Source organism: Liolophura sinensis, chromosome 12 (assembly GCF_032854445.1).
Source record: "Liolophura sinensis isolate JHLJ2023 chromosome 12, CUHK_Ljap_v2, whole genome shotgun sequence".
NCBI lineage: Eukaryota > Metazoa > Mollusca > Polyplacophora > Chitonida > Chitonidae > Liolophura > Liolophura sinensis.
Window position 1 is genome coordinate 28,486,075 of NC_088306.1, and position 27,824 is coordinate 28,513,898.

General features: G+C 38.6%; 2 protein-coding genes across 2 annotated transcripts; one reads left to right on the plus strand and one right to left on the minus strand.

Annotated features, from left to right (window-relative positions):
- Nucleotides 1–1,419: 1,419 nt before the first annotated feature.
- On the minus strand, nucleotides 1,420–17,434 carry LOC135479250 (intraflagellar transport protein 81 homolog). Its single transcript, XM_064759063.1, has 15 exons — nucleotides 17,350–17,434; nucleotides 14,899–15,072; nucleotides 14,472–14,569; nucleotides 13,817–13,997; nucleotides 13,229–13,384; nucleotides 10,203–10,313; nucleotides 8,842–8,926; nucleotides 8,152–8,315; nucleotides 6,523–6,618; nucleotides 5,515–5,661; nucleotides 4,291–4,440; nucleotides 3,530–3,748; nucleotides 3,068–3,154; nucleotides 2,665–2,822; nucleotides 1,420–1,930 (listed from the first exon to the last, which is right to left on the minus strand). Exons 2-15 carry the CDS (start codon nucleotides 15,040–15,042, stop codon nucleotides 1,675–1,677), a joined length of 2,052 nt encoding a protein of 683 aa, XP_064615133.1. The 5' UTR covers nucleotides 15,043–15,072; nucleotides 17,350–17,434; the 3' UTR covers nucleotides 1,420–1,674.
- A 215-nt stretch (nucleotides 17,435–17,649) lies between these two features.
- LOC135479398 (signal peptidase complex subunit 2-like) lies at nucleotides 17,650–25,915 on the plus strand. Its single transcript, XM_064759221.1, has 5 exons — nucleotides 17,650–17,688; nucleotides 22,340–22,429; nucleotides 23,148–23,308; nucleotides 24,104–24,238; nucleotides 24,474–25,915. Exons 1-5 carry the CDS (start codon nucleotides 17,650–17,652, stop codon nucleotides 24,658–24,660), a joined length of 612 nt encoding a protein of 203 aa, XP_064615291.1. The 3' UTR covers nucleotides 24,661–25,915.
- Nucleotides 25,916–27,824: the final 1,909 nt, after the last annotated feature.

Consider the following 27,824-nt stretch of genomic DNA (forward strand, 5'->3'; position numbering starts at 1 on the left):
ATGATGTAATGTGTATAAGTGAAATATTCTGGAGTACGGCGTAAAACACCAGTCATATAAATAAATAAATCAAGTATATTACGATGGCCGCCAGCATTATCTTGGGAAGAAAATAGACTGAGTCTGGGGTATACTCCTGACCATCCGCTGGTTGCTGGTAGGCCTTTCCACGTAAAACCGTAGAAGCCAGTTTAAGATCATTTTAAGTATATTTTAAAATTCACTTAACAGCGAATATGTTTGTAGGGAGTCTTGTTTTCGCATTTTGACTGAAAACAAACACTTCTCACTTTTGAAATACATGTAATTTACAGTTCATACATCAACGTGGATAAGACATAAAATTTAACAATTTCTAACAACAACTTGTGTTTCGAATTATTCTGCTTACATGCATGAAGACTTATTCAAGTGCCAGTGAGCCTCATAACTTTGTTTTGTCCTTTTTTTAAAAATTTTTATTCCTTCTACTTAAATTACATAATTTGAATGAAAAACAAAAGCAATCTCAATAGGCTTCACTTTCATGAAGTCATGGACACAATCTATTGTCTCAGATCGATCAGACATCACAGTGATGGGATCAACATTATTTAGAGTTTAAAACAGTAGAAAAAATGAGCTGTTTTTCTCTCCATCGAAACACGGCTGTTGTTACATGTATACTTGTTACATGTACTGTTGTTACATGTGCTCATTATCACAATGTCTCAAACTGAGTTAGACTGTCATTCAGTAATGGACGGAATTCAACCATTCAGTAGAAAGCTCAATGGAATGCATCAAATACAAGTTTGGAGGAGATTTGTACAGCACAAACAGAAGAAAGTTTAGACAGGGTTAACACAGTATTGAAAAAAAATAGAGGCTTAAATACCTAAAGTAAACATGCAGAGAGTACCAAGCTAAACAGAACAGGGCCAGAATACTGGACAGTACAACGCCTTCTGTGAGAAGCTGTGAGGAATGTAGATAACCTGGACAAAAACCTACAGATAATGTAAATAAGATAGGGTCTATGGCTAGGGTAGGGGCTGTACATAATGGGAATTAAATAGGGCTTAGAAGGCTTACGACCCTTGGAAAATGTACAGAGAAAAGGGCTGGCAGACAATATGATTCAGACAGAATAAGGTCTTCAGAAAATGTGGACAAAATACAGATGATGAAGACTGAATAGTGCCTACCAATAATGTAGCCAGAAAAGGCCTTATGAGTAATGTGAAGGGAACAGAACAGGACCTGTCAAGGCAGAATACAGAAATGGGCCCTACAGATACACGTAATATGAACAGAATATCGCCTTCAGGCAATGTGGACAGAACATCGTCTTCAGGCAATGTGGACAAAACATTGCCTTCAGGCAATGTGGACTGAACATCCTATTCAGGAAATGTAGACAGAACATACATGTACCTGTGGACAATGTCAGCTGAATAGGTTAGAGATACCAATAATGTAACCGAAACATCGTCTACAGGCGATGTGGAGTTGGAAATGCCACCATCTACCTGCCAACAAGGTAGATACAATCCAGAAATCATGAACAGATCCAAAGGACATGCACATAGAGTCATGCAAGAATCTAGTAGAAACATATGGTCAAACATAAGTTCAATTCCAAAACCTTGGATCACTAAAACTTGGGGACAGTGCCAAGATAGGCAGAAATCACTACAGCACCAGTCTGTCCTCTTCTTGCATTGAAGGGGCAGGGAGCTCTCCGTACGTCAACCCGGCTCCGTCCATTCCCCCACCAGCCCTCGCCTGGTCAAAACACTTCCTCTTGCAAGCCATGAGGCTCTCAAAGTCTCGCCACATCTTCATCTGTTTCATATTCGGACCATGCTGCTCACGCACAGTTTTCTGCTTCTCACGCAATCCCTTTCCCAAATTTTCTTGCTCCTGTATTTTCTTGGTGTACATTTCCCTGCAGAAGAAAAATAAAACTGAATACATATTTGATCATTTATTTTTTAACACTTAGTAGCAAGCATAATAACAACGGTAACAGTAATTCCTCAACCTTTTTGCATGTTTACAAGATGTTTATTAGCATCTGACTGCATTTTTCTGTGCGTAAACTGTTAAATAATACACTTTTTGCAAAGCCCTGAAACTGGCCAACCCATCCAATCTAGTTTTGTCCTCAAATTCCAATAAAAAATGTGCAGAAATCTCATTGAAATATGCTCTTCCATATGAGAAAAGGTTGAGAAATTAGGGTGCATAATGAGGTCACATGTAAAAGGTGGGTGTATTTGACACATGCAATACCAGGGTCAATGTATGGCAATTTGCATGAGGTGCCGCAGCATTACCTATATGTATTGGAAATTTGCAATATGCTGGTTTCAAAACAGTCACAGAAAATGTTATTCAAAGACTTTCAAGGATCTATTAACCTTTATTTTTCAGAACGTTCAATAACCGTTCATTCAGTTCAAGCACAAACCTTCACAAACAGTACTCTAGCATTTTGGTAGCTTATACAGAAGTCAATTTGAACATAAAGCAAAATGATTTTTGACACTGAAAAATCAAGTATTTACAAGGATTTATCCCTAAACAATATCAAGCTCTTGAAAAACTTTTCAAACAAAATTCAAGTACTTTCAAGTGACTTGTGAGGACCCTAGAGATCAAACACGCAAAACATCCCACCTGAAAGTTCGCCGTTTCTCCTGAGGGTCAGATGAGGTGTAGGCCTTCATCTCATCATCGATCTTCTGTTTCTGGATCTTTATAATCGCCATCATACAGTTTAGATAATGGTAGCGCGATTCCTCGGCAGATACCTCTTCATGGAGAGTGCGCACTTCCTGAAAATCAAAAGTTAAATTCTACACTGCTACAGAGTAAAAAGCATCAGTGTCCTTTAAAAATAAGCATTTAAAGATAAAAATATTATTTCTACAGTCATGCACAAATAAAATCTTTATTCAAGTAAACTTACAGCACAGAAGCTGATATTCAATATCACTCAAGCTCAGCAGAGCCTGCTAATACTGACATGTTCCAGTTTGGGACAGTTACTCCTATTCCTGCAGAACCAGCTAATACTGACCTGTTCTAGCTTGGAGCGGTTACTCTCTAGTCCAGCAGAGCACGTGTCATACGCTGCCTTCTTGTCTTCGTACAACACAGTTAGCTCCTGAAAAGCAGCAAACATATGCATAAGACACATCTTATTTTCCAGCTGCTGGTAGACAACGTTTGATATGTGTGCTTATAAAAAACAGGGCGGTCAGCTTTGTGGGTGGAAGAAACCAGAGTGTCTAGAAAGTGTCTAGGGAAAACCATTAACCTTTGGCAAGTTACAGGCAGATCTTTTCATGTGCAACGTGCACACAAGCACTGTCAAGCACTTTGTCACCAAGGCCCTGTGAACAGTAAGAGTGGGTCTCAGTTTTGAAAAGGAAACTTTTGAATCCCATCGCTTTTACGAGTTTTGAGGGTGTTGCTGACAATAACAGCATTCATGGAGACCTTTGTGTAGATTCACAATCTCGCCGCTGTATCCACATACCTGACATCTCTGCCGCATGGGCCGGAGCTCTTTAATCACGGGTGCCAGGGCACCCTTCTTGCGGGCGATGGTGGCATTAAGCTGCCGCACCATTTCTGACATATCCTCCAGGGTCTTGCCTTTCATGTCGTCATATTCACTCTTGACGGAGGACACTTTCTCCAGCTCCTCCTGTGTCTCCCTGTATCCTGCCACACCCTTTTTCTTCTCCAGCACACCCTGAAAGGTCACAAGTTGAAAACAGCACATTCACAGAATGGGACAGCCAGGGCCGTATCGTAATTTATGAGCCTTTAAAGGTGCAAAAAGATCTTGAATATCAGATAAAAGTGTATGAATAGTTGTTTGTAACTATGGAGGATACTGTTGATGTTCTTGCACTTCTTCATGGTGAAGGACATTTTCAAATGCTCATCTGTCTTCCCTAACATTTTCAGATAAAACATGCAAATTATGCCTGCTTCTTTCAAAGTAAAGTTTATGTCCAAACCATATACAAACATGTTTTTATGTCACATTGTAAATCAGACATAAAATGGCACTGAATCAATGAAAACAGATTTTATGTCACTGGTTTCTCAAAACCCTTTTTGTAACTCATCACACCTTCCAGCCAGGAATCGTAACTTTTTCTTGCCTTTTTTTTCTTTACTTTCTTTTCATAAACAAATATTTCGATATCCTTATTAGCACTTTACTAAGTGTGGTATATAGTACATGTATATAACAAAGAAAACCTCCCATGCAGGGGGATAACTCACGAGCTGCTGATTTATGCTGTTCTCCTGCTGTTTGAGAATCTCCTCTGTCCGTGACAAAACTCCAGTCTCAGCACGAACTTCTGCCAGTTCCTGTCTCTTCTTCTTGTAGATGGTGCTCTTACCTCGCAGTTTGTTCACGTATCGCTTAAACTGAAAAGAAAAACCATAACCTGAATTTCAAACTGAAAATGCGATATAGAAATTCCTGATTTACATCCATGCTTCCCAAGTCAAAATCTTAAGTAACAAATTTCAAGGAATAAAGGTCAACCCATCCATCAACCAACTGTCACAAGACAGCTTGTCCACAATCTTGAGTCAACTCATACAAGACAGCTCATTAAAAAATTTCTAGCCAACTCTCACAAGACAACAAGTCCAAAACCTAGAGTCAACTCATAAGACAGCAAAACCTAGAGTCAACTCATGAGACAGCAAAACCTAGAGTCAACTCATAAGACAGCAAAACCTAGAGTCAACTCATGAGACAGTAAAACCTAGAGTAGACACCAAAAACCTAGAGTCAACTCATAAGACACCAAAACCTGGAGACAATTCATACGACACGAAAACATCATTCAACTGTGCCACAGTAACAACACTGACAGGCTAAGGTGAAGTTAAATCCATTTCATACAGATTTGTCTTTAATGCACACAACATATAGGCATTAAATTACTTAGATAAATGCATCTGCAAGCAATAAGACCAGATGAGGTTCAGAATAAAAACAAAGTAATAGCCTTATATGAATCTAATGAGACTTAACGAATAATACAATCTGAATATCTGATACCAGACTCTGGTTATATCACAAAACTTAGCTCTCATCTACTCTTGGTGTTGAAAAACTTTGCATTAATCCGGTGTATGTGATTAGGCATGACAAATGAAAAATAGCAAATAACAAAACAAAAATAGCAAAACGACAAACAATTAAATCAAGAGTTAATTCAACCATGCATGTTCCATTTTCAAACAGCTGAACATTTTTTTTGAGTTTGGCAGTTTGTCAGGGTGAACTTCCTTTCAGTAGACCTGTTTGCCCAACACGTACATTGGCCTAGTAATATAAGTAGCCATAATATCCAAAACCTGACAATCATGCCCTACAGAAACACACATGTACAGCTAAGGGAATGTTACTGGAATGACAGAAGTCTGCTACAAGTGTGCCAGTTGCCTGCCCCCTAGAAGCTTTAGGAGTTAAGGGAGGGAACTCACATCTTCCCCCTTGAGAACTTCTCCCCCGTCAACATCCTTGACAAGCTCTCGTTTGTCGTCAGCTTCCTGAAGGGCTTTATTGTACTCTTCCCGAGCCTCACGGAGCGACACAGCCGCTGCCTCCTTCTTGTGGCTAATTATGGCAGCCTGGAAACAGAACAACTCAACAGATCAGCCATATGAAGTGTTTTCGCTTAAATGCTGTATACTCATTATTTTCGCAAATTTACTTCTAAAATGGGTTCATGGCAATTAATTTTGGCGTATTTAATCAAGGCAAAAATTTTAAAACTGTTTAGGCTAATTTCCAGTTATGATATGGTCGAAATTACTGATGCACGTCACACAGGTATTATCAAGGGTGGCTTTAATCCTCTTTTATTTCTTGCGATGTTGCTAATCCTCGTAATCTGGATCAGAGATTAAAACAATGGGGGATGGATTATCACTATACATGTATGTGAGATTACTTTCGCACCTACCAAGAGCAGTACTGAAAGAGGTGTTAGTTGTTTTCGCACTACTGATGAGTAAAAATGTTTATTCGGATTAGGTGTGAGATGAATATTAGTTTATGTTCTATGGGCAAAGTAGACGCTAAAATATTTTTTTAAAAAAATGGATATTGACAAAAGATTTATTCTGCGCGTAAAACAACAATGAAATCTGGTACGGCCTTATAAAATTAGCAAAACTGATACTGAAACCTAAGGCACATGGAAGGGACGTAGTTGCTTGGTTTGCATCATAACAGTTGCTGGTTTAAGTAGAACAGTCCCCAGTCAAGATGAATTTTTCTTTTCAGAGAGAGTGTCCCAAGTAAAAATGATTTACGGCCTGTTACAAAAAAAAATAGAAAGAAAAAAGTCACAGCCTTCAATGCTCACTTTAATGAGTGTACAATTTTGAGTGTACTAATCCTGACTATTATTCATCATGATACTTCCCATTGTTTTATATGAGGAAATATTCTGGACTACAATGTGAAAGAAATAAATAAATAATTACCTGTTGTCTGAAGAGTGAGAGTTTGTCATCTATGGGGTCATTACTGCGCATTCTCTTCTCGATCAACTGATTGGTCTCCACATTAAGCTGGTCAATCTGAAGAGGAAGAAAAAGATTGACATAGCCTATTTCTTCTCACTTTTAGGACAAGTACTGCTGAAAGAAAAGAATTACATTTTGCTCTCAGTTTTTTGGGGAAAGTAAAGGCAGAAATATGTTGGTCATGAAGTGTACTAGCCATGTGAAAACAAGAATTTAAATATTCCTGCCACAATTACATGTATATTGATTAAAAAGAGCAGACCTGGTGTCCCAAAAATAAAAAAATAGGGTAAGGATCTAAAATAGCTGTGCTACATGAAAACATCGAGAGTTTCGTGTAGCTGCTGTAATGAGTACACGTTAATTATCATGAGAACTGGCCACAGCAATGACTTCATTAACAAAACTGGCTACTCAGTATTGGAGAACATCCTATAAAAGTGTCTCACAGCCTTACCTTTTAAGGCTCTGGTTAACTGATGTAAAATTGCCACAAGGAAATTTTATGGGTGGCACACTGTTTTCACTCTAAAAATTAGCCCACTCCAGTGCATATTTTAGAGGCAAATGTCATAAAATATTTCATTTTTCGCTTTTCCAGTGGGATACATCTTCCCTTCTCAAGAAATATCAAAACATGTGTCTCAGATGAATGAAACTGTCAGAATCAAGCAAAATGAGTAATATTAATAGTCACTGATGACGTTTTAGGTCAAATATTATTAATTACGTGATTACTCAGTGATGGGATACGCAAATATATGACGTCAATAATCCTCATACTGAGCTACATTGATAAACAAAAGAGATAACAGAAAAAAGCAAATATTCTTTAGCCTATAGCCGTATATTACATGCGCTATAGTTATAGATATGTTCTCGAATTCCGCTGTGTAGGTTATCACACATGAGGATTACTGATATATTTGTATATCCTATCACTGAGTTATCATGTAATGATTTTATCCTGCTAAGACACATCAATTCAGTGCAGAAGACCGATATATAGGTGAATTGCTTCAACAATGGGACCAACGTATTCACAGCCCAACAAAGGAAGATAGCCCACGCAATAGACACACTTGGTCTTCTACAAACATTAGACTAAGCTAATAGTCAATCACATGTAATCGACCCCAGGAGCACTGGGAGCAGACGGATGTAAACATTTCGTATCCAAGGTCCGTTCTGAACACACATCTTGTGTACCACTGAAAGGCCAGTGCCTCAAATCGCTAGACTACGATCTGCTCCAGGTCATACACAGTATTCTGACACAATATATTTCCACATCCTAACACTGAAGAACCTTGTAACAAATTTCTCCTGCTAAAGGCCCATCAATTCAGCCCAAAAGATCAACGTAAAAGTGAATCGCTTCAGTGATGTGATCATTGTTTTCACACCCAAACAAAGGGAGATAACCTTGTCAGCAGACACATGATGTTGATGCAGGTTACAGGTAAATACACTCGTCTCCCCACATGACGAAGGCTCTACAATGAAAAGGGGAGTATTTTGTTCGTAAAATTAATAAAATAAAATTTATAAATTAATCTTGCTGCTTCCGGGACTTATCTCCAGTACCTTATCCCGCAGGTGGTCGAGGTCAGACTGGCCCATCGCTGGCTCCATCACCACCCTCTGTAACTCCTGAATCGTTTTCCTCTTACTCTCTATCTCCTTAGGGAGCTTCTCCTTAACGATGTAACTGTTAGCTCTTGTCTCTTCATCCAGACGCTGCAACAGTCCTGAACACAAAAATGGTGTTTGTATTTGGGACCCCCTCTTTGGTCTGTATTATCTTTGCATAATAATGTTAAAAATGTGGAAGTAACAAAGGGTTAAAAAATACATTTCAGGTAACAAATGAGTTCAACCTGAATTTTGATCATATTTATATTTTTAATATATTAATAAATATTATAATTCAGATCAAATGTATGTGTTTGGACAAAACCCACAAATTTACATTCAAATAAATTTATTAGACAAGCATAACATCCTTATTTTTTCCTTGAGGAGTCTTCCCTTATAGGGCTTAAATGATGGCATTTTTAGTAAATCCTTTTAAACTACGCTATTAGCTCTGTTCCTTAGGTCTATACATCTTTCATATCAGTGTAACATTTCCGTCTGGTCTCTTGTGGGACTAAAGTAGGACTTTAACAAATATAACAATGTTCAAACGTCTCCAAGACCACCACTGACTGAGAGTCAGGCATCTCACCGCTTGTAATATGAGTACAGATACAAATGAGTGGGTGGAGAAGTCACCTTCAGGCGTGGCTCCCACGCTGGCCTGTCGAATGTCCCGCAGCTGTTGTTGGAGCCTCTGAATTCTCTGTTCACAGTGCTGAATCTAAATTACATGACAAAAACATTTAAGCCTTTTAACATTTATCACCTTTGTCTTCAACACGGAAAATTAAGAGAAAGTGGATAACATGCCGTGAAGTCTGAAACCATACAGCCCTATCTGAATACATGTACATGTGGACTATGTACAAAAAGACAGAGTTTGACAGAGTAAGATGCCAATGTAACCACCTGGACCCAGTTGTTCGGAAGTGTATTAGCTAATACTGGTATTAAGTCACTCTTCATCTTTAAATTTGAGCCAAATTTAGCAGCCAGTGCAGTTGTCCATTGTCAAAGTATAACAGCAGCAGACTTATAGTTCATATTTAATATACTGTTACACAATTATTTTTGGGCTAAGTATTAAATTCAAGACTTGGCTCAAACTTAAATCTGGTATTAAGTCTTAAAACAGTTTTGAACAACAGGGTCCAGCATTTTTTTTTTGATGATTCATTTGTTTGCTTGTTTGTTTTAATCTATATACAAGATTATATTTTATTCTTACAAGGTATATATACCAGGATCAAATTAGCTTTCTAATTTGAAAACGAGTTTAGCAGGTTATTTTGGACTAAATTATTCTTACATTTCAAGAAACCTAAAATTAATGTCTTATATGTTCCAGCTTATAGTGTTAAAAATTTCCTACAAATTTTTGTACAAATAAAGGTACACGTGAAGGTATAAATATTTCAAACATTAGGATAAATTTATCAGGTAATTTGTAATTTTGGCACCTCTAAAAGGTATCAAAATGACTTTGTATTTGGCCCTGTGTATGTCAACAACAATATTTGTGGGTGGGGAAAAATGAGCAGACCCCGGAGGAAAATCAGCCCACCCCGAGAGCCCACACAATTATGTAAAGTTGCGGCCAAATCAGCAGTAGCAGGATTTGAACACGTAACCTCACTGGTAAACAGTTTTTTCTCACCAAGTTTATTCTGTACAACTGTGTACGGTACCAAACAAGAGCCAATCTATCATATTTGTCCAAAAAATTCCCATGAAAAATTGGTATTCCACAGTGGAACTAGTGATAGCTGGATTCAAGCCTTCATCATAGTATCAACCAAGTGAATCAGTCATGGCCCTACATGTGTTCATGTTTAAAGACAGAAACATTTAAAACACATCACTAAATGTTTCTGTGTGAATTATGAATCAGGTTTCAGAGGGAAACCATAACATTATTTAAGTATGGTAAAATATTTTAAAAAAGTCAAAAAATGTATTAATACATGCAGGTGAAGATTTTGATGCTATCAATGTACCAGGTTTTTCTGTTCCTGTCTCTGAGCAGCCAGTTTAGTATCACGGTCTCTCTCCTTCCTCAAGTTCTTTGCCACGTTCATCATGGACTGGGAGTTTGGGTGACTCTCCACCTGTAACAGAGACACACAGTGATGAGGTGGGTGAGAAAGACACAGTGTTGAGGTGGGTGAGAAAGACACAGTGATGCGAGGGATGAGAAAGACAAAGTGATGAGGTGGATGAGAAAGACACAGTGATGAGGTGGATGAGAAAGACACAGTGATGAGAGGGATGAGAAAGACACAGTGATGAGGTGGGTGAGAAAGACACAGTGATGAGGTGGGTGAGAAAGACACAGCAATGATAGGGATGAGAAAAACAGAGCAATGAGAGGGATGAGACAGAGGAAACTACATGCACATGTACCTCACACAATTTTTTAACCTTGTCATTTATACTGCTTGCAAATTCAGAACTCCTAAAAATGCTTGTGTAAATAAGAGGAATCCCTCACCCCCCAAAACAGACAAATCTCATAACCTATGCACCTGATGGCATGAAGTTGTAGCTCACTGAATGGATAAAACCATACCTAGCAAATTAATGAAAACTTAACTTTTTATTGACAATGCCATAATATTTTTGTTCCACTTACTTGTTATTTTTAATACAGCTAGATTAGTTTAGGTGCCCAAGCATTTTCTGGAACCAAAATGGCTTTAGGTCTGTCCCTAACAAGATACCCGTAGCTGTAGATGTTGCCATCAGTCGGGTCTAAGACCACATCGGACAATAGAAAATTATACCTGTAACATCACAGAGAGTTATAACAAGAAGCCCATCAGTCACCTGTACAAGCCACGTTTACTGCTCCATACCAGAAAGCACTTCGGGACAACAAATGTCTGATTAATTTTACCTAGGAAGACTTTTTGAGAAACCCAATTGGCCTTTAATAATGTGCCGAGCATACATGAACTTACACACGACACAAGACACATGGAACCCGAATACCACTGATGACAACAACAGTTTTGAAACCTAATAATAAATATACACATGTCATAGCATGAGTAATATCATCATCAAAAACTGACAACATGGAGAAAAAGCATGACAAAAATGAAATAAAATCAACTGGGTTTGAACCCCACACTACCAGATATCATATACAATGCGTCTAGTTCTGAAACCACCACAGCGTCTTGCCCGTATTAGGCCACTGTGATCATCGAACCTGGTTAAGTATGTACATTTCAAGTTGCTTGACACACGGCGTGCAAATCACCCCATTTTACTGTCCCATCTATTTTGCCTGGGCTCAGGTTAGTTTTGACAGCGGGCGAGGACAGAGTACATGTAGCTGACAGGAAATGTTAGGAGACTATAAAGATATTAGATTTGGTCTAAATTGTTAGAATGAATGATTATGGCTTAACGCCACATCGGCAATATCTCAGCCATAACGTGGCGAGAAATTGTTAGAAGGAATTAGCCATGCCGTGTGTTAATTTCTTCAAAAAAGATCCCAAGTCCAAAGCCATGGTATACAGTTTCGTACATGTAGTTACTTTTCTGTGCAGCATCCTAAAGCCTGTCTCTTTCTTATGGGCATGTAAGGTGTAGACCTGAAAAGAAACTGGAAAGCCCAGTATTTCTGTAACGGTTGAATCTGACCTGATAAGAGTTACATTTCTTGGGCTTGTCATGACTCAAGATTCAGGAACGGATAGAAATTTTTGGTACATATATGGATGGTCATCGCTTTGGACTTACATTGGTGATAGCACGTGGGTATGTGGAAATGCAGTCGGGATTGTGATTGATTTTTTTTTTTTTTTTTTTTTTGATTGGTGTTTTACGCCGTACTCAAGAATATTTCACTTATACGACGACGGCCAGCATTATGGTGGGTGGAAACCGGGCACAGCCCAGGGGAAACCCATGGCCATCCGCAGGTTGCTGGCAGATCTTCCCACTTACGGCTGAAGAGGAAGCCAGCATGAGCTGGGCTTGAACTCACAGCGACCGCATTGGTGAGAGGCTCCTGGGTCATTACGCTGGCTAGCGCGCTAACCGACTGAGCCACGGGGGCCCCAGTCGGGATTGTGAGAATTACCCATGATGCATTGCAAACAGGGCTAGCCTATGTGAGAACATTCAAATTGTACATTGATAGCTTTGGAGAGGAGGGTGAGTTGTTCATTTCTTGGTTTGAGTGACAGGTGGCTGACCGGTGGAGCTGGTTACTTGAAGCACATGTATAGTAATACACAGTTACCTGTACAGTCTATGTTAAATGTACACGGTTACATTTCTATTTCTGAAGTACGATGGTGCCATTTAAACATTTCTAACGAAAAAACTATTGACCGTAGCTCATATCTGTTGACACTCAGTAGAAACTACATATCTTGGGCTAAAATTTGGTGCAAGTCTCAGATTTGTACCTTCCATAGTTTTCGAGTTACAGGCCACTGAAATTATGTCACTGAAAAAAGTTTTTGACCATATCCAAAAAAGTTATAGAGATAGGCAAACTCTCAAAGCAGATTCAAAATAAGAGTAACCAAATACACCAGAAAACATGAAAACATTATCAAAAAATTTTTATGACATCATAAGTTCGACAAATGGCAAGATTTCAAAGTTTTCAATGCATGACCAAGATTTTTCAAATTTGTTCTGAATGGAATCACTCTACAAGTATATCAAATTTCAAAAAAACTGTTCCTTTGTTCTTGAGAGGAAGATATTTAAAGGTTTTAATCAAAATCCAAGATGGCTGTCATATCATGTGACCGAAGTTAACCAAACACAGCCAAAATCTGCCTCCTAACCTTGTTCCTAAAGCCACTAAATTTCAATAACATCGAGTAAAAACTTTTCTTTTTACAGCCCTTAGAGCTTTCAAAAAAATGGAAGAAAAATAATAAAAATCCGAACAATGTCAATAGCTGGGCATCACCACATAAATACATCCTTTTACATTTATATGGCGATGCATCGACTTCATTATTACTAGTTACTAGGTACATGTACTTACCTTGCGTTTGACGCGCTCAATTCTTTTCATCAATTGGTCTTTCTCCTCCTCCATATTGGAAATGTCCTTACGGATCTCTGTCGTATTCAGCCCTGTGCTTCTCAGATTCTCATGCTGTTTGTGAAGATCTTTGAACTGGGCGATCAACTCTTCATACTGTCAAAAGCAAACCATGTGGTGATCATCAGCATGAAATGGCTTCTATAAATGGTGGTATATAAAATATGGGGTTTCCTTATCACTGCACGGTTCAACTGTTAAGACTGCAAGCTCGGGCTTCCTCAAGTTGCTTAAATTTTTAATGTTTGCTCGATTTCATCTGTAATGTTGTGTTATATTTTTCTGGCGTATTTCTCCTTTCCGTCGTTATTTTCTAGATGTACGTAGAAGTATAATAATTCCAATCACGCTAGCTGTCAAAGGCCCCACTGCTGTTACGACGCTACGTCAAGAGCATTTACCATGGAGATGTGTCTCTTGTCCGAATGTTGTCTTGGAAGTGACGCCATGCACACTTTGTGACTGCTTCATAAAAAGACCTCGCACTACTATCATAATAAATCCGTCCACAGAATCTTGTATGCTCACCTGTGCGTATATATCACTGACTTGGTCATCCTGCATGATGTCAGGTGGCACCTCCACCTTAACAAGGAATTTAGCCAGGTATGCCCTCTTCTTCAGTTCATCCCTCTTCTGTAATAGCCACTCCATGATCGGGTAGATGACTGGCTTATCCGCCTGTACCAGACCAGTTCTGAATGTACTCCTACAAAAACAACAACAGTGGTCAAATATAACAAATAACGTCACAAGCACAGGAAAATGTCTACATGCATTATTTTTTGGATTGGTCAAATGTATACATCAGTGAGAAATATATCTAGAGTGATTCTCAAAAGAAATAAACTGTTCAGTACTAGTCAGATTGATGATGGTTTTATCATAGATCAGTACAATGTAATGAATGAAATGGCTAGAATTAACATCTGTGCATACTGTTATCGGGGTCTGGATTTACATCTTGAAGTAAATGTTAAGTGTTGGCACCAAAAGTATCATTTCAAGGCCTTTATGTTCATCTTTAAGCACACTTTTACAGTAGGTGAAATACAGGATGAATTTCATCAGGACTGCTGGAGAAAAATATACATCTGCTGGAATTCAGCTGAATGGTTTAGTAGTTTACCGAATATATGTACATACTAGCAGAAATAAAACAGTTCCCAAAATCCTTACTTACAGGTTTTCTGTACTGGGTTTGTATTTGAGGATCCTCAAACAGGTGAACATCCTCACAGCGGTTTGGTCTGGCGATTCCTCGCGAATGTCCACTTTTTGCTAACAGGAACATGTTAGTTAACAAAACAATCAAAAATGAATGGTATGCCAGATCATAATCTCTCAATATTTTCACATACTCATATAACATGTAATATGCAAATAATTTGGGTACAATTCATACATAATTTATTTCCTATTGTAATTTAGACATGAAATAACCACTTAAGGTGTACATCCTTAGGCCTTCAAGTCATGCAGTCCAAGACTTCGACATGTTCAGCATGTATCTACTGGTCTCCACATGAGAAAATATCAACAAAAATACATATGAATTAACATCTTAGAAATATATTTAACTGTATAACCTCTGTGATACATGTACTTACCCTGGGGTCAATAACGCCCAAAATGTCTGTGAGAACCTGGAGAAGAGCCAGGGGTTCTAACTGATCAAAACTGATCAAGTTGAAGCCCTTATTGAATGGCTCCTTGTTCAATTCCTGGATGATAAATTTCACCTGTTCACTCATGATGATAAGTGATCTTTCACAAGCCACTGACTGAAAATAACAAAAATGGTAAAAACTTATTATTATGCCTAATAGTAACAATGTAGTTTTCTTGGTAAGGTAAGAGTATCTTCAATAAAAATTCAAAAATTGTGTTATCCATGAAATAGATCAGAGCACTACCCTCATTCTTCAACTTTTGAAACCACCACTACAACCAATATCTTGAAACATTCTGAGAGAACTATGGGGTGTAGAGAAATAATCTGCACAGTTTTACGAAACTTGCATCTTTAGCAACACAAAACAAAACATTTCATGCGTCACTGTCATGACAATTGTATGAATAAATTCAACTGAAATAAGTGCTTCAAAGATCAAAAAGGTTGAAGATTTACAGTATTGTGCTGTATTAAAACTAATATTCAGTAGCTTTGCCAAAAAAAAAAAAATGTTTCAATCTCCAATTTCATACGAGTCTCAGTACAATCAAAATTCTGGCAGATAATCTGTTCATAAAACTTAAGACATAAAGTAAAATTATAGGGATTTCAGTCACAATCACAAAAATCATTGTAAGAAGTTGCATAATTCAGCAAACTGTAACCTGTGACTTGACAATCGATTTTAGCCAAAGGCTACATGCAAACTGACATGACGGATGAAACAACGTTTGTTCTATTTTTAGGATGCACATTTGTGACAAAAACCTAGTCAAAATTAAAAACCAACAGTCAAAAACCAAAAACAGTTCATTTCATTTAAGATTCACATTCTCTAACAATAAATTTGGGTTAACCCTTGTCAAATCTCTTCTTTTTCTGTGCACTGGCCTCCTGTCATAGTTGGAAAATCAATGATACCAAAGTTAGGCCCTCATACCTAGCCTGGTTGAAACGTGCCGCCGTAGCTGGCCCCATTGAAAAAAAATGTTTTGCTTCTCACAGAACAAAAGTACCTCTATGTAAAATCTGACTACAAAAAACAGCCTTTGTTGATGCAAGTATCTTTCTGAGAAAGTGGCTGAGGGTATACAAAATTATTTTTCTTACCGTGATCGGATCTGTATGTCATAGGAGTGCTTTCAGATTAAATCGTAAAAAAAGTTCAGATTAGACCAACATTGTTGTTGCAGCATGTTACACAAGATAATGTTTTTTTGAGAGAAATAAATTATAATTTGGAAAGGGTATGAGAGTGTTTACCTGGCTGAAAGGTAGTACATAACCAGTGACAACAAAGAAAAAGATCACTTGCTCGGGTGCAGGGAGAGCCTTTGGCAGGTGACTTTAAATGCAGGTGGGGCCAGACCAGATATGTTGGCTAAGCTACTATTTTCATCCAACTGGCCAATCAAGTAAACCCCAAGTGAACATGACTTGGGAATTGAAACATTTTCAGTGACACCTCTGTTTCAGTTTGGTATCTGCCATTCACCTGCTTTACTGAGAATGAGATCTTCATTGTGTCAATGCACTGACGTCATCCTACCATGATGCAGCGCCTGACTTGTTACGCTTGCCCAACATGAATATGAAACTTGTGGCAAGATTTGAAGGAAACAGACCTTGCGTAAATATGAATATAAGCATTTTAAATACTAAATGGATTACATGAAGCTAGGTCTAATGACTGCAGAATGGAACTGACTTTCCAGTATGGGCAGTAGAATAACCTCTTTCAAATCTCACCTTGAAATAAGGCGTAGGCCTACATGTGGCTATTTAACATTGCGGCCAAGGAGCATGTACCGTGGTAGCCTTCATGGTTATAATAAATCTATTCTAAAGCGAGTAGTAACATATGGTGGTGATACGGTGGTTGAGGAAAGCTGGTCTTAAGGTCGGTGTCTTTTATTTGCACGAAACTTGTTCGATAACAAAGAGAATCGGCCTGGACACTTGTTGAATACGAAATTAATACTGTCAGCGTTGAGACTACAACAACGCTAGGCCAATATAAGAAAAGGAGTTGAAGTCTTTCGGGGATACCTTCACGTGGTAGAGGGACGTCAACTTATTGAACAACCCGCTTGTCAAAATGTACATCTGACAAGAGACTCAATAACTAACAAACTAATGACAAACCTAGTCTTCACAACTGCTAATGTTTCAACATATGCCGTTGCTTACCAAGAGAAATTAAACTTCTTCTCAAAACGAAGGACGAGCACTGTAAGCAGACGACAACGTCAAAAGGCACTTTGCAACTAAGGACGCTCAATTGGTTGCTACGCATTTCTTCTGTTAATCTTTCAAAATTAATATTGTAATTTCTACAAACCTACTTTCTTGATTGCTTTATGATTTAATAAAACTAGATATATACCTATATAAGTCTGTCACTGACACAATACTTGATTCAAAGCAGTCCTTCTCGCACACTTTTCCTGATGAACTCCAAGATTGGAATTTTACCGGAAGTTATATTGCAATCTCTAACTCAAAGTAAATATGTATGTTGTATTAGAATATTTGCCCAATTATATATTCTAATTGGCGGTAAATAAATGTATTTATTATAAAACATAGAGTAAATTTAGGTTTTTCTTGCTGAAAATGTGAAAAATTATTAATTACTACGGCCAACGTGTTTCTCGCATTTAGCAGACGTGTACTTCCGGCAAACATGGCGTCGAACAGAACTGCTGCAGTTCCCGGTTCTCAAGTAAATCCCATATTTTTCTTCTTTTTTACTCCTTTGAGAGTGTAAATGTTTGTGATCACATGCTGAGCATCGTCCTGTTATGTCAGTTATTGGTGCATGTTACAAAACTAGGTTTCCAGTGTACATTTCATTGAGTAGCTGTTAGAGAAACAACAACATGTGGGCTGTAAGTGGTAGTGGCTCAGCCACGACATCAGGTATTTTTCTCGGTCTCTATCCACAAGAGTTGTATTTTAGTCTGGTTCATTGTCTAACACGATCTCTTTTGCGGCAGTCTAGGATAAAACAAAAGACATGACCAAGAAATCGACTGTGAACTCTTAATTTTGGGTAAGGAAAATTAAACCAGTAAGACGCCCTAATGTAATGTAGCCAAGGATCTCGGCTGTGATCTTTTAATATGGGGTTAGGCGTAGATCACAGCCGAGGAGTCATCCAGGTTAAAATAGTGGTATGTAAGAACAGCCTAGCGCGGAGGAACTATGTGCAACAAAAATGAACCAATACATGCATTAACAGGGCAAAACTCCAGTGAACTATGTTCACCAAGCCATCCTCTGTTCCTCTGCCAAGGTTTTCCGCATTCTGTAGCCTTTACGGCTAAGATAATTCACAGTTATGACTTACGCTTACATGACGTGTTGACATTCTGACCTACTAAACCATGTTATTTGCTCCCCGCCCATGCGCATCTGTGGTTGACCTTTCAGCTGGCTGTTAGTTCTGATAGACAGAAAGCCATGTAACTGAGGAGGTGCGAATTTGACAGAAGGCTATGGCGCAAAATGATGAACCCCACAGTTTCTGCAAACTGTCACATTAAATTTGCAGTGACAAATGAATTGAATTTGACATCCATTCCATTCAAAATTTGGCACCACAGGCATTGTTGGGCATGTAAGCCTCGATAGTTTTTTGTTGAAGGATGTGGCGTGTAAGCCAGAAGTCGAGAAACGACATAATGCAGGACAATCCATGTGCCCTGACTGTTGCCATTTGCTGTTGAAAGTAACAGTGGGCAAGTCGTCAGAAAGTCAATTTCTGGAAAGTATGGAATGTGGGGGATACGTCAAATTGAAAAGAAAAACAACCAGTTCTTTACGGCATGTAAAAAGAAAAAAAGAAAGAAAACTTGCATATTATTTTTTATCATCTATCATCACGTGGTAAGGGAGGATATCCACTATTCAGGCGTGTATAAATTATAATGGATAAAATCATACCTATATCGTCCAAAATAAATGGTGGGAGGATGAAACAGTAGCTTTTCCCAAACCGAGTGGGAGAAGGCAAAATTCACTTGTATTGGAAAGTATCGCCGTGTTTGCATCCATCTGTGGTCTTTTCAAAACATCTGGTATGTCACACTTTCAAGAGTAAAAGTCTTGTGAATTACATTTGCTGATGGTTTGCGATGTTCTGAGCAATTTTTATCTCACTCCATGTGCACCCGTGTTTGACCTTTCCAGGCCACAGCACATCGACTCAGTCATTTTAATAGCAGTTGCCACCACATACTTCTACTTGACTCTAGAATAAGTTTTCAGAATAACATTGTTGTTCAGCTTTGCAATGTTAGGGTTAAAAAAAACACAATTCTCTGGTATAGATACTCAAATTTTTGGATAAAAACTGAATTGCTTTTGGAACTATATGCATAGCGATGAGAGGTTGACTTTGATCGCCAACAGCTGCTTCAATGACAAGCATAGGCTGGCTGTAATTAAATTAAAATTAAGGTTTGAATACATGCGAACTATGGTGATAAGGGTTAGTGGGTATAAATCAATGTGGGAGTTTGCTCGTATTTAGTTTGATCAATCTTCGATATGCCTGGAAAGTGAAAGAAAAGTGGATACAACACGTACTCGCTTCCAATGAATGTTGCTTTGATACGTGCTATCCCATTGGCCTGTGTGTCTCCTGTGGACCACTGTGTGAGCTTGTAACAAATTATGAAATGTAAACAACAGTGCAATGGCCGTTCGACAGCTGTGCGCAATGGTTAATAGTGTTTCCTCACCGGCTTCAGAGGAAGAATCGTGTTGCTTGATTGCGTTAATTGCATTAATGATGGACTCCAGTAATGGTGAATTTATATTTTACGTTCAACTGCTTAAAAGTTGACAGATCGCTTTGCCAGCTGATTAAAAGTACTCACTCAGCCGTCAAATGCCAGTGCAAAAACAAGTGAATACTGCTCACAGTAAGTGCAAATGTCGTTTTCTTACATAGTCATAATCCATCCCCCATCGTTTTAATCTCTGATCCAGATTACAAGGATTAGAGACACTGTAGGAAACAACAGGATTATAGCCACCTTTGATAATACCTGTTTGACGTGCTTGAGTAATTTTGGCCATATTATTACTCAGAAAGTCAAACATTTTTAAGATTTTTTTTCAGTATTCCATTCAGTAATTATGCAAAAAATAATTCCTGCAAACCCATTTTTGAAGTAAATCTAGGAAAATAAAAATACTTTACAGTATATACGTCTGATCAGTGTTGACGTTGTCATTTGTAAACCTATATGGGCCCTACATGTCTATTTTTCATGTAATATTTGTTAGTTCCTTTTTTCCTTCTAATATTTATAACAATCAACAACTGAGCATGCGTGGTTTATTTCATTATATACCTCTGAGCGGGATAAGCCTTATCTCGCCTTATCTTGCACTTGTTTACTTTTAGTATAATGTTTATCAATTCCTCTTTTTCGTTCAGTATAACAACCAACAACTGAACATCAACCACCGTGGTTTATGTCTGTTTTATTATACAGTGTGTATCTCTGATCAGGATAATGTACTTGTGAAAGTTTATGTATGTTCCAACAATAAAATCATGATCAGAAATGAACCTCAAATAAAGTTAAACTTTCTCTCTCTCTCATACATATACCGGTACCTCATGTATACTTTCACCGATCGTTAAAAGCAGAATTAAACTGAATACCTGGTTATAGTCAGCATTTAAAATATAAATAAACTCAATCTGTACCAGAAAAAAACTCAATTTTGAGTTTGCGGTTATAAAAATTTGGACTTCTATGAATCCCAGAAGGTTGTGACATATTTTTGGATCTTGTGAGTTTCTCAACATAATTGACGTGCCAAGGGTTCAACTGGGCTCCAAACTAACCATAATTCCGAATTCGACTAGTACTGATAAAGGTCAATGTCATTGGTGGGAAATGTGCATAAAAGTCCTTGCTTACGGACAGACCATGTGTGTGGATATTAAATATGACGTATGCAGAGGGCTCTGCCGATGGAGTGGCTGAATAAAGATGCAATGTGATTATCAGGTGCAAAAATCGTCTAGGCTAAAGATGGTAGTGGTCTTCGCTTATCAGTAAATATAAACCACCCTTAGATCTTTGGGCTGATGGAATAATAAAAAAAAGGAGCATGAAATTTTTCATGAAAAAGAGGGGAAAATGCTGGCTTGTTGGTGAGATTTCCCTCAGCTGTAAGTGCTCGAATATAATGTACTTATCACACAAAAAATATGTTTGTTTGGGGGACACATTCATGGAAAGTTTTTTACATCATAACTCTTGTTGATGCACCTTTTGAATTTGAATCCTCTAGTCCTCAATTAAGCCTAATGTAGCATGTGCTGAGAGGTCGAATTGCATGAAGACCTTACTTTTTGTCGTACGACAAACTGAAGAGCCAAGCAAGCTAAACTAGCAGGTCCCACATATTTCTGTTTTCTGAACTAAACTGTCAAGATGGCATGTGTCCGTTAAAATGTGTTGTCATAAAATCGTATTGAAAACATGACATGGTCACAAGATAGTTTCTGACTTTCTCTGTTTTTATGTTAACTTAACTTTAGTCCCATTTGTCAATCTGCTGTCACATTCTAAGATCTTGATACCATTACTAGCCCGGTACAAAACTTTACACATGTACACTACTGCTGACACCTATTCACATGGTACAACTGATTGTACAGCAGTCGCATGCCACAAGTGTTAGTTTGGGGTTTTTGAAAAGCTCAGTTCGCAAGATGGTGATTTTTCAGCTTGAATAGCAACATTCATGCACATGTAAACTTTGCTGGGGCATATCTAGGAAAAATTGATAAAATGCAACTCAAAATGATGTTTTCTGAGAGCCTGTAAGTCATTAATATTTGTATGAAAAGTTGATGTTTTATTTGTAAACCATCATATGTTTCTTCACTTCACTTGTTAGTTGAAATACAGCTTGATTAGTTTGGGAGCTACATGTACCACATTGGCCTAATGTTAGTATTATGACAGTCATATCTGTGACACTGACGAAGATGACTTGCCGGATCCATTCAGTGTAAAAGGTTCAAGCGTTTCGACATTAATTCAGATAACGTTTCTAAGCATCAAGTTTGCGTTCTTATATGCGATGTAGGTGGTATAACAAGATGTATATGTAGTATAAAAAGTCTTTATCTAGCCTGTGGCTCATAGATTCTGACAACACTGGACTCTCCAAGTGTATCAAAACCGACTAAAGGAAAAAAAATAGAAATGAAAGCAACATAAATCTGCAGCAAACAAAAAAGCCGGACTTTGACTCAAAATATGACTGAAAAAGACTGAAAAATCTACCATGTATTTGTGTGTTTGTAAAAATAAATATATATATATGAATCTTTTCAGAAGCCTGATGATGAGAACGATACTCCAATTAAGGTTGATAAGTGGGATGGTTCAGCGCTTAAAAACGCCCTAGATGATGGGGCTAAAAAGGTAATGTATGCAGTGTCTTATGCTGTGGTCTTAGTGCTCTGTTGCCTTTGCATTATCTCCCTGTGAAGGTGGAGTTGAATTCCTGTAAGAATATGTGAAGCCAGGCTATACTGATGATTATTACACACCATTTTCAAGCTGTGAAATGGCTGAAGATATTGGGTTTGTTCAGTCACATGCCGTATTTGCAGAGAATGGAAGAAAAATTCATAAGTGTAGATATTATAATCAGCATCAAGTTTCTTAGGCTGAATTACGTCAATTGCGAAATAAATAAACTGAGATGCAGTGATGTTGCAGGCCACTTATTAGAAGTCACTAGTCCAGACTTACTCAGACTGCTGTTTTTACCATATAATTCAGTGTTTAGAATTAGAGAAGAAGGCCAGAAATCAAAAGTAGGCGACTATTGGAAGGAGTTATGTTACAATTACTGTAGGTTTAATGAGTTTAAAGAGTGTTCCAGTTAGACAGTGATGGGGGCAGCTGTAGACAGCTGTCTGCAGCCTGCTACTTACCCGTTTTGAACACAGATGCGCCATGTTTAATAAAAAGACTTTGTTAAGTACGGCATTAAACCCAAGCACTCACTCACTCACCCACTCACTTACCCACTCACTCACATATCACACTGTGGTCGCTCTTCTGGTTTTTCTCTCTATGCAGTTAGTCTTATGTTGTATTCATTGACAGAATCTGTGTTTCATTCTGTTGCCAGGTACTGGTAGATAAGAATGGATGCGTGGAGTCTCATAGGCTGATGGATGGCCGTCTGTCAATCTGTACCATTGCAGTAGGCTTTGCTCTCTTCGCTCTCATCTGGGATTACACAAAGCCATTCCCAGAGTCTCGTCCTATCCTCATCGTATGCGTTGTCTCGTATCCTTTCAGCATTTAACTGAGTTCATTAGTTACTTTAGAATTGTTCACTTATTTGATGGCCAATGTTTCCAATCTGTTATGTAGACACTTGCACACCATATTGGTGGAAGACAAGTCGCCCTAAGGGGATTGGGGCTGGGCAAATTGTCGCCAGCGCCCCCCAGCTGAAGTGAGATGGATGCAGTACATGGAGTAAATTTATTTCACACTAGACGTAGAACTGCTAGCGCAAAAAATAACTCTCTGCACATCAGTGTACTAAGGGTTATTGGGAGAACGGTCATTATGAGGCAAAAAAAAAGGCTTGATAGAAATTAGTGGCAAAACAAATACACTACATCAGCTGTTCGTCTTGTTTTGCTATCACCGGTATTGCCTGATATCACAGTGACTTTCCGCTGCCTGTTCGTTTCTATAAAAGCACACCCATCGCCATTCATAGCACTGCTGATTGCTGTTGTGTAATGTTGTGTCAAGGAATAAATCAGATCCCATTTGCTTTGAAACAAATACACACTTATAAGGGCTGATCAATGATTGGCTGAAAATACCCTACCAGAAGCAATCAGAATGCCGTTGGCTATTCAGAGAGTTAGTTTCTGAACACTTTTATAGTATAGTAATGCAAGGGTTATTGTGAAAGCCTACGGGCAGTATCAGCTGACAGGAACATGCTGGGGTACAAGAGCACTTGAACTGTATCAGGTTACTACATGTAAGTGTTATCTGCCTTGTTAATGCAAAACTTAAAATCATCGAAGTTAGTAGGAGTTATCTCCCTTGACTGGTCAGTTATTTTTTGCTTATGGGCATTTTAACATTGTACACTTCGTACAAGGAGAGAGGGATTTTCCTGGTGGCCTTGGAGAAGGACAAGGCAGGGATCGACCCCGACAATATATGGACCCTGTCCTCCTACCTCAAGAGGTAAGTGTCAAGAATTATTTTGGAAGAACTCAAAAAGATTATTTTTTTTTTATTTTGGCTTAAGAAAGAGATTTAACACTGTGAGAAAAGGAAAAAGCCCAATAAAACCATCAGAGTGTAGCCGGTTATTGGAGGATCTGTCCGATTTATGCCCCCAATAAACATTTGTCGTGATGGCCTGAATAAATTCCAGGCACGCAAAAGAAACAGACAAAACAATTTTCTTTCATTGCAGATACGATGACATCTATAATCTGAACATGGTTTTCACTGATGGCAAGACACAACAGAAGCGAGAAACTAACATGGCGAGATCGGTGGCCAGTTTCTTTGATGAGGAAGGAAAGCTGTGTCTGGAGATGTTTGAGCCTGAAATAAGGAAGTTACAGTCAAGTTTGTTGTCTGACAAAAAGGACAATTAAAGTCTGGAAAGTACCCAAAATGACTTTAACAGAGACATCTGCAGATTTGAAAGGAAGCCTTATACTCTAATACTTGAATGTTTTATATAAAAATACTTTTATTGTATATGTGTGTATCATCATCTAGATGTGTAAATGAATGTGTTGAGTATGTCTTAAAACGACAATCAAATAAACGAGTAATCGAGTGGTAAGTATGGGTGGAGGAATATCATTAAAGGTGGAATAATGTGGCTTTTTAAAAGTTCAGTGTACGCCATATTTCTCCTAAAACTCTTGTTTGACATGTTGTTCAGAAGGTTGTCAGCCAGTAACCATGGGTTAAATCACCTGACATTAGGTTCAACTTTAGTCTGGCCTTAACTTTGTGTTGTTCAAAGCAGCGTTAGATTTAATACAAGGCTAAGTGTACCTAACCCTGGGTTAACTTTTATTTGTCAGTTAAAATGTCAATGTCAAGCTTGATAAAACGGGTATTTTTGAACACCCATATTGTCCAAGCTATACAATGTGAATCAAGATCATCTGACGCGTGTAACACTGGTTTAATAGTATGAAACTGGAAAATGTGGGTCTTACCACTTTTTCCAAAGGAGCGTTTGATAGGTGTTGGACACCTTGTTACAGGTTTGCGACCTCAGTTTATGCAACAGTTTTACTCGAATATTGAAGACTAGGGCAGAGGGATTAAAAACATAGCAACGGTGAGATTGGAATAGTTGCTGATTGGTCACATGAATGGAAGCACATTTAACTTACAATGACATTTGAGGTACCAGGTCTCGTAGCACACCAAGAATGCAATACCTCTGCAATTCAATCACTGCCAAACAGTGGTACTGTGCTCTGCATTCATTCCTACTTCGGGATCATCACCAAAGTTTAATGCACTGGTCGTGTGCATATGGTCAATGTTTTATCCAATTCCTGCGCGGGCTTTTCGGACCGCTTTGGTGGCTTAACGGTTTGATTGTTCGCCTCAAAGTCGAGAGACTTTATATATCAAAGACTTTAAAAATGGTACTTGTTGCTGCTTGGCTTGACGCACAGCACTGAGGGTAAGAAAACCGGATTGAATAGCTCAGTGTCAGAGTAATGTGACTGCGTGGTGGTGTCATGCCTGGTGTCTTCAGCATGACACTTCAGTGGTCGGAGCACTTTGGTGGAATGGGCTGTCCCTGCCAGAAGAGGACACAGCGTATTTACACACACCCATTGACTCCTGGTCGTCTTACGACTGGAAAATTGTTGAAAAGTATCAGCATACATGCATATATATATAAACTTTTCCGTAAGGTGACCGACAATGACAAGACGGAAACACAAATATAACATAGCCTACTTTGGCAGAGGTAATAGTACAGTTCTACAGGGGGTGTGGATCGGAGTAAAGCAATGAGATTCTTGCGCTTTGCTTGCTTGCTTGCTTTACTCATTATTATTATTATTATTATTATATATTTTTATTATTATTATATATATTTTTCTTTTTGGAAGAAGCTTCATATCAGATATTTTATCCAAAAAAGTTGACCTTCACATGGAAATCCAATTGAAGTTTTACCATTATTTTAGATTAGGACCGAAAACCTGTCCCAGAATATCAGCATGGTTTGTACATGTTATGACGTTCAAAGATCGCTAAGAGTGTTCCTCAGATATACAGGTGGCCGAGGTGTTTGCCGTGCCATCACCGCACAATCACCCAGGAACGTCTCACCAAATTGACCAATGCTGTCGCTGCGGGTGATCATGGGTTTCCTCCGGGCTCTGCCTGGTTTCCTTCTACTATAATGCTGGTCGCCGTCACATAAGTGAAATGTTGTTGGCCCATGTTCCATAGAGTGGATGAATTTCTACATTTACTTTTGGCGGAGATTTACGCTGTTGGGAGTGGTTTCTGCAATTATATGCCATGTTTGATTGGCGTTCATGGGCTGGTGCCAAGAGTAAACTATCACCCTTCTCAAGATACCTGACGAATATCCTGACGAAACGCCGACGCGGAATCCGTCAGTCGAGACAGATCTGGTTTCTCTATTTCATTTTGTGTTTTATGCCGTACTCAAGAATACATGTATTTCACTGAGGACGGCTGCCATTATAGCTCGGGGGAAACCCAAGACCATGTGCCGTTTGCTGAAAGACTTTCCACACATACAACAAGAGAGGAAGCCAGCGTGAGCTTGACTTGAACACCTAGCGACGGCATTGGTGAAAGGCTCCAGAGTCATTCTGCTGCGCTTGCATTCTTACCACTAGGCCACGGAGGCCCCAACCAGATTTGAGCCCAAAACTTTAATGGCCAGGGGCAGTATATGGCCTGAATAAATGCTATAGGTGAATCACCGTCACCGTCTGCATGTCATTTTACCATCGGAACTCGTTGTTAGTACCAGAAATTGTCAAAAAAGCAGAATCATCACGAAATCAAGCCACAAACACCCATTTCCAAAACGACCGGTGACACGCAATAAGGTACCATTGACGAAGTCCGGTAACTTGAGAATAAAGTAGGATGATAGTGCGAGGAAGGTAAGGTGGCAGTAGACCTATTATTTGTTGTATGTGTGTAATTAGTAGCTGGAGAGACCTGTTAGGTCGGGTTCCCTTGCGACATGCAGATGTTTGTCGTGGATCATATTCCGATATTCGCCTAATGTAGCCTATAATTAAAGCTTTAATTACCACGTGTCGTGAACACGTTGGCATAGCAACTGAATATTATGTACAAAATTCTGACGATCAGTGTCTTACTAAGTTAACATGTGACTTATACTCAGCTCCGTAAATTCAATCGCATTCACTATCAAAGTCACAGCAAGCTCTACACACTGATATGCTTGAAGTCCTGTAGGTTATTGAAAGGAAAAGGGAGTTTTTCTGATTGAGCTTTTTCTGATTTATTATTGTAAACGTCACCAAGAACTTACATGTATTCCCTCGGGTGCCATGTTAGATAGATTACATTATGTATTTATGGAAGAGCGAGTTTATTCTTGACCCGGTTTCTGACTAACATTTTTGAAATTGATGACACGTTTTAGTATGATATATCTATAACCATTGTAAATGGAATTTACTTTATCTCTTGTAGCTCCATGATCTCATGAGAGTATGGCTGTACTTTGTCTCTTCTAGCTGTATGATCTCATGGGAGTGTG

Excerpts from the sequence above, each read along its gene's own strand:
- LOC135479398 (XM_064759221.1), top strand. The coding sequence starts at position 17,650 with ATGGCGTCGAACAGAACTGCTGCAGTTCCCGGTTCTCAA. Across the intron at positions 22,430-23,147 it reads TAGATGATGGGGCTAAAAAG|GTACTGGTAGATAAGAATGG; the intron begins GTAATGTATGCA and ends TTCTGTTGCCAG. Across the intron at positions 24,239-24,473 it reads CTGTCCTCCTACCTCAAGAG|ATACGATGACATCTATAATC; the intron begins GTAAGTGTCAAG and ends CTTTCATTGCAG.
- LOC135479250 (XM_064759063.1), bottom strand. The coding sequence starts at position 15,042 with ATGAGTGAACAGGTGAAATTTATCATCCAGGAATTGAACAAGGAGCCA. Across the intron at positions 8,927-10,202 it reads GACAGGAACAGAAAAACCTG|ATTCAGCACTGTGAACAGAG; the intron begins GTACATTGATAG and ends CATGTAATTTAG. Across the intron at positions 8,316-8,841 it reads CGTGGGAGCCACGCCTGAAG|GACTGTTGCAGCGTCTGGAT; the intron begins GTGACTTCTCCA and ends TTTTGTGTTCAG.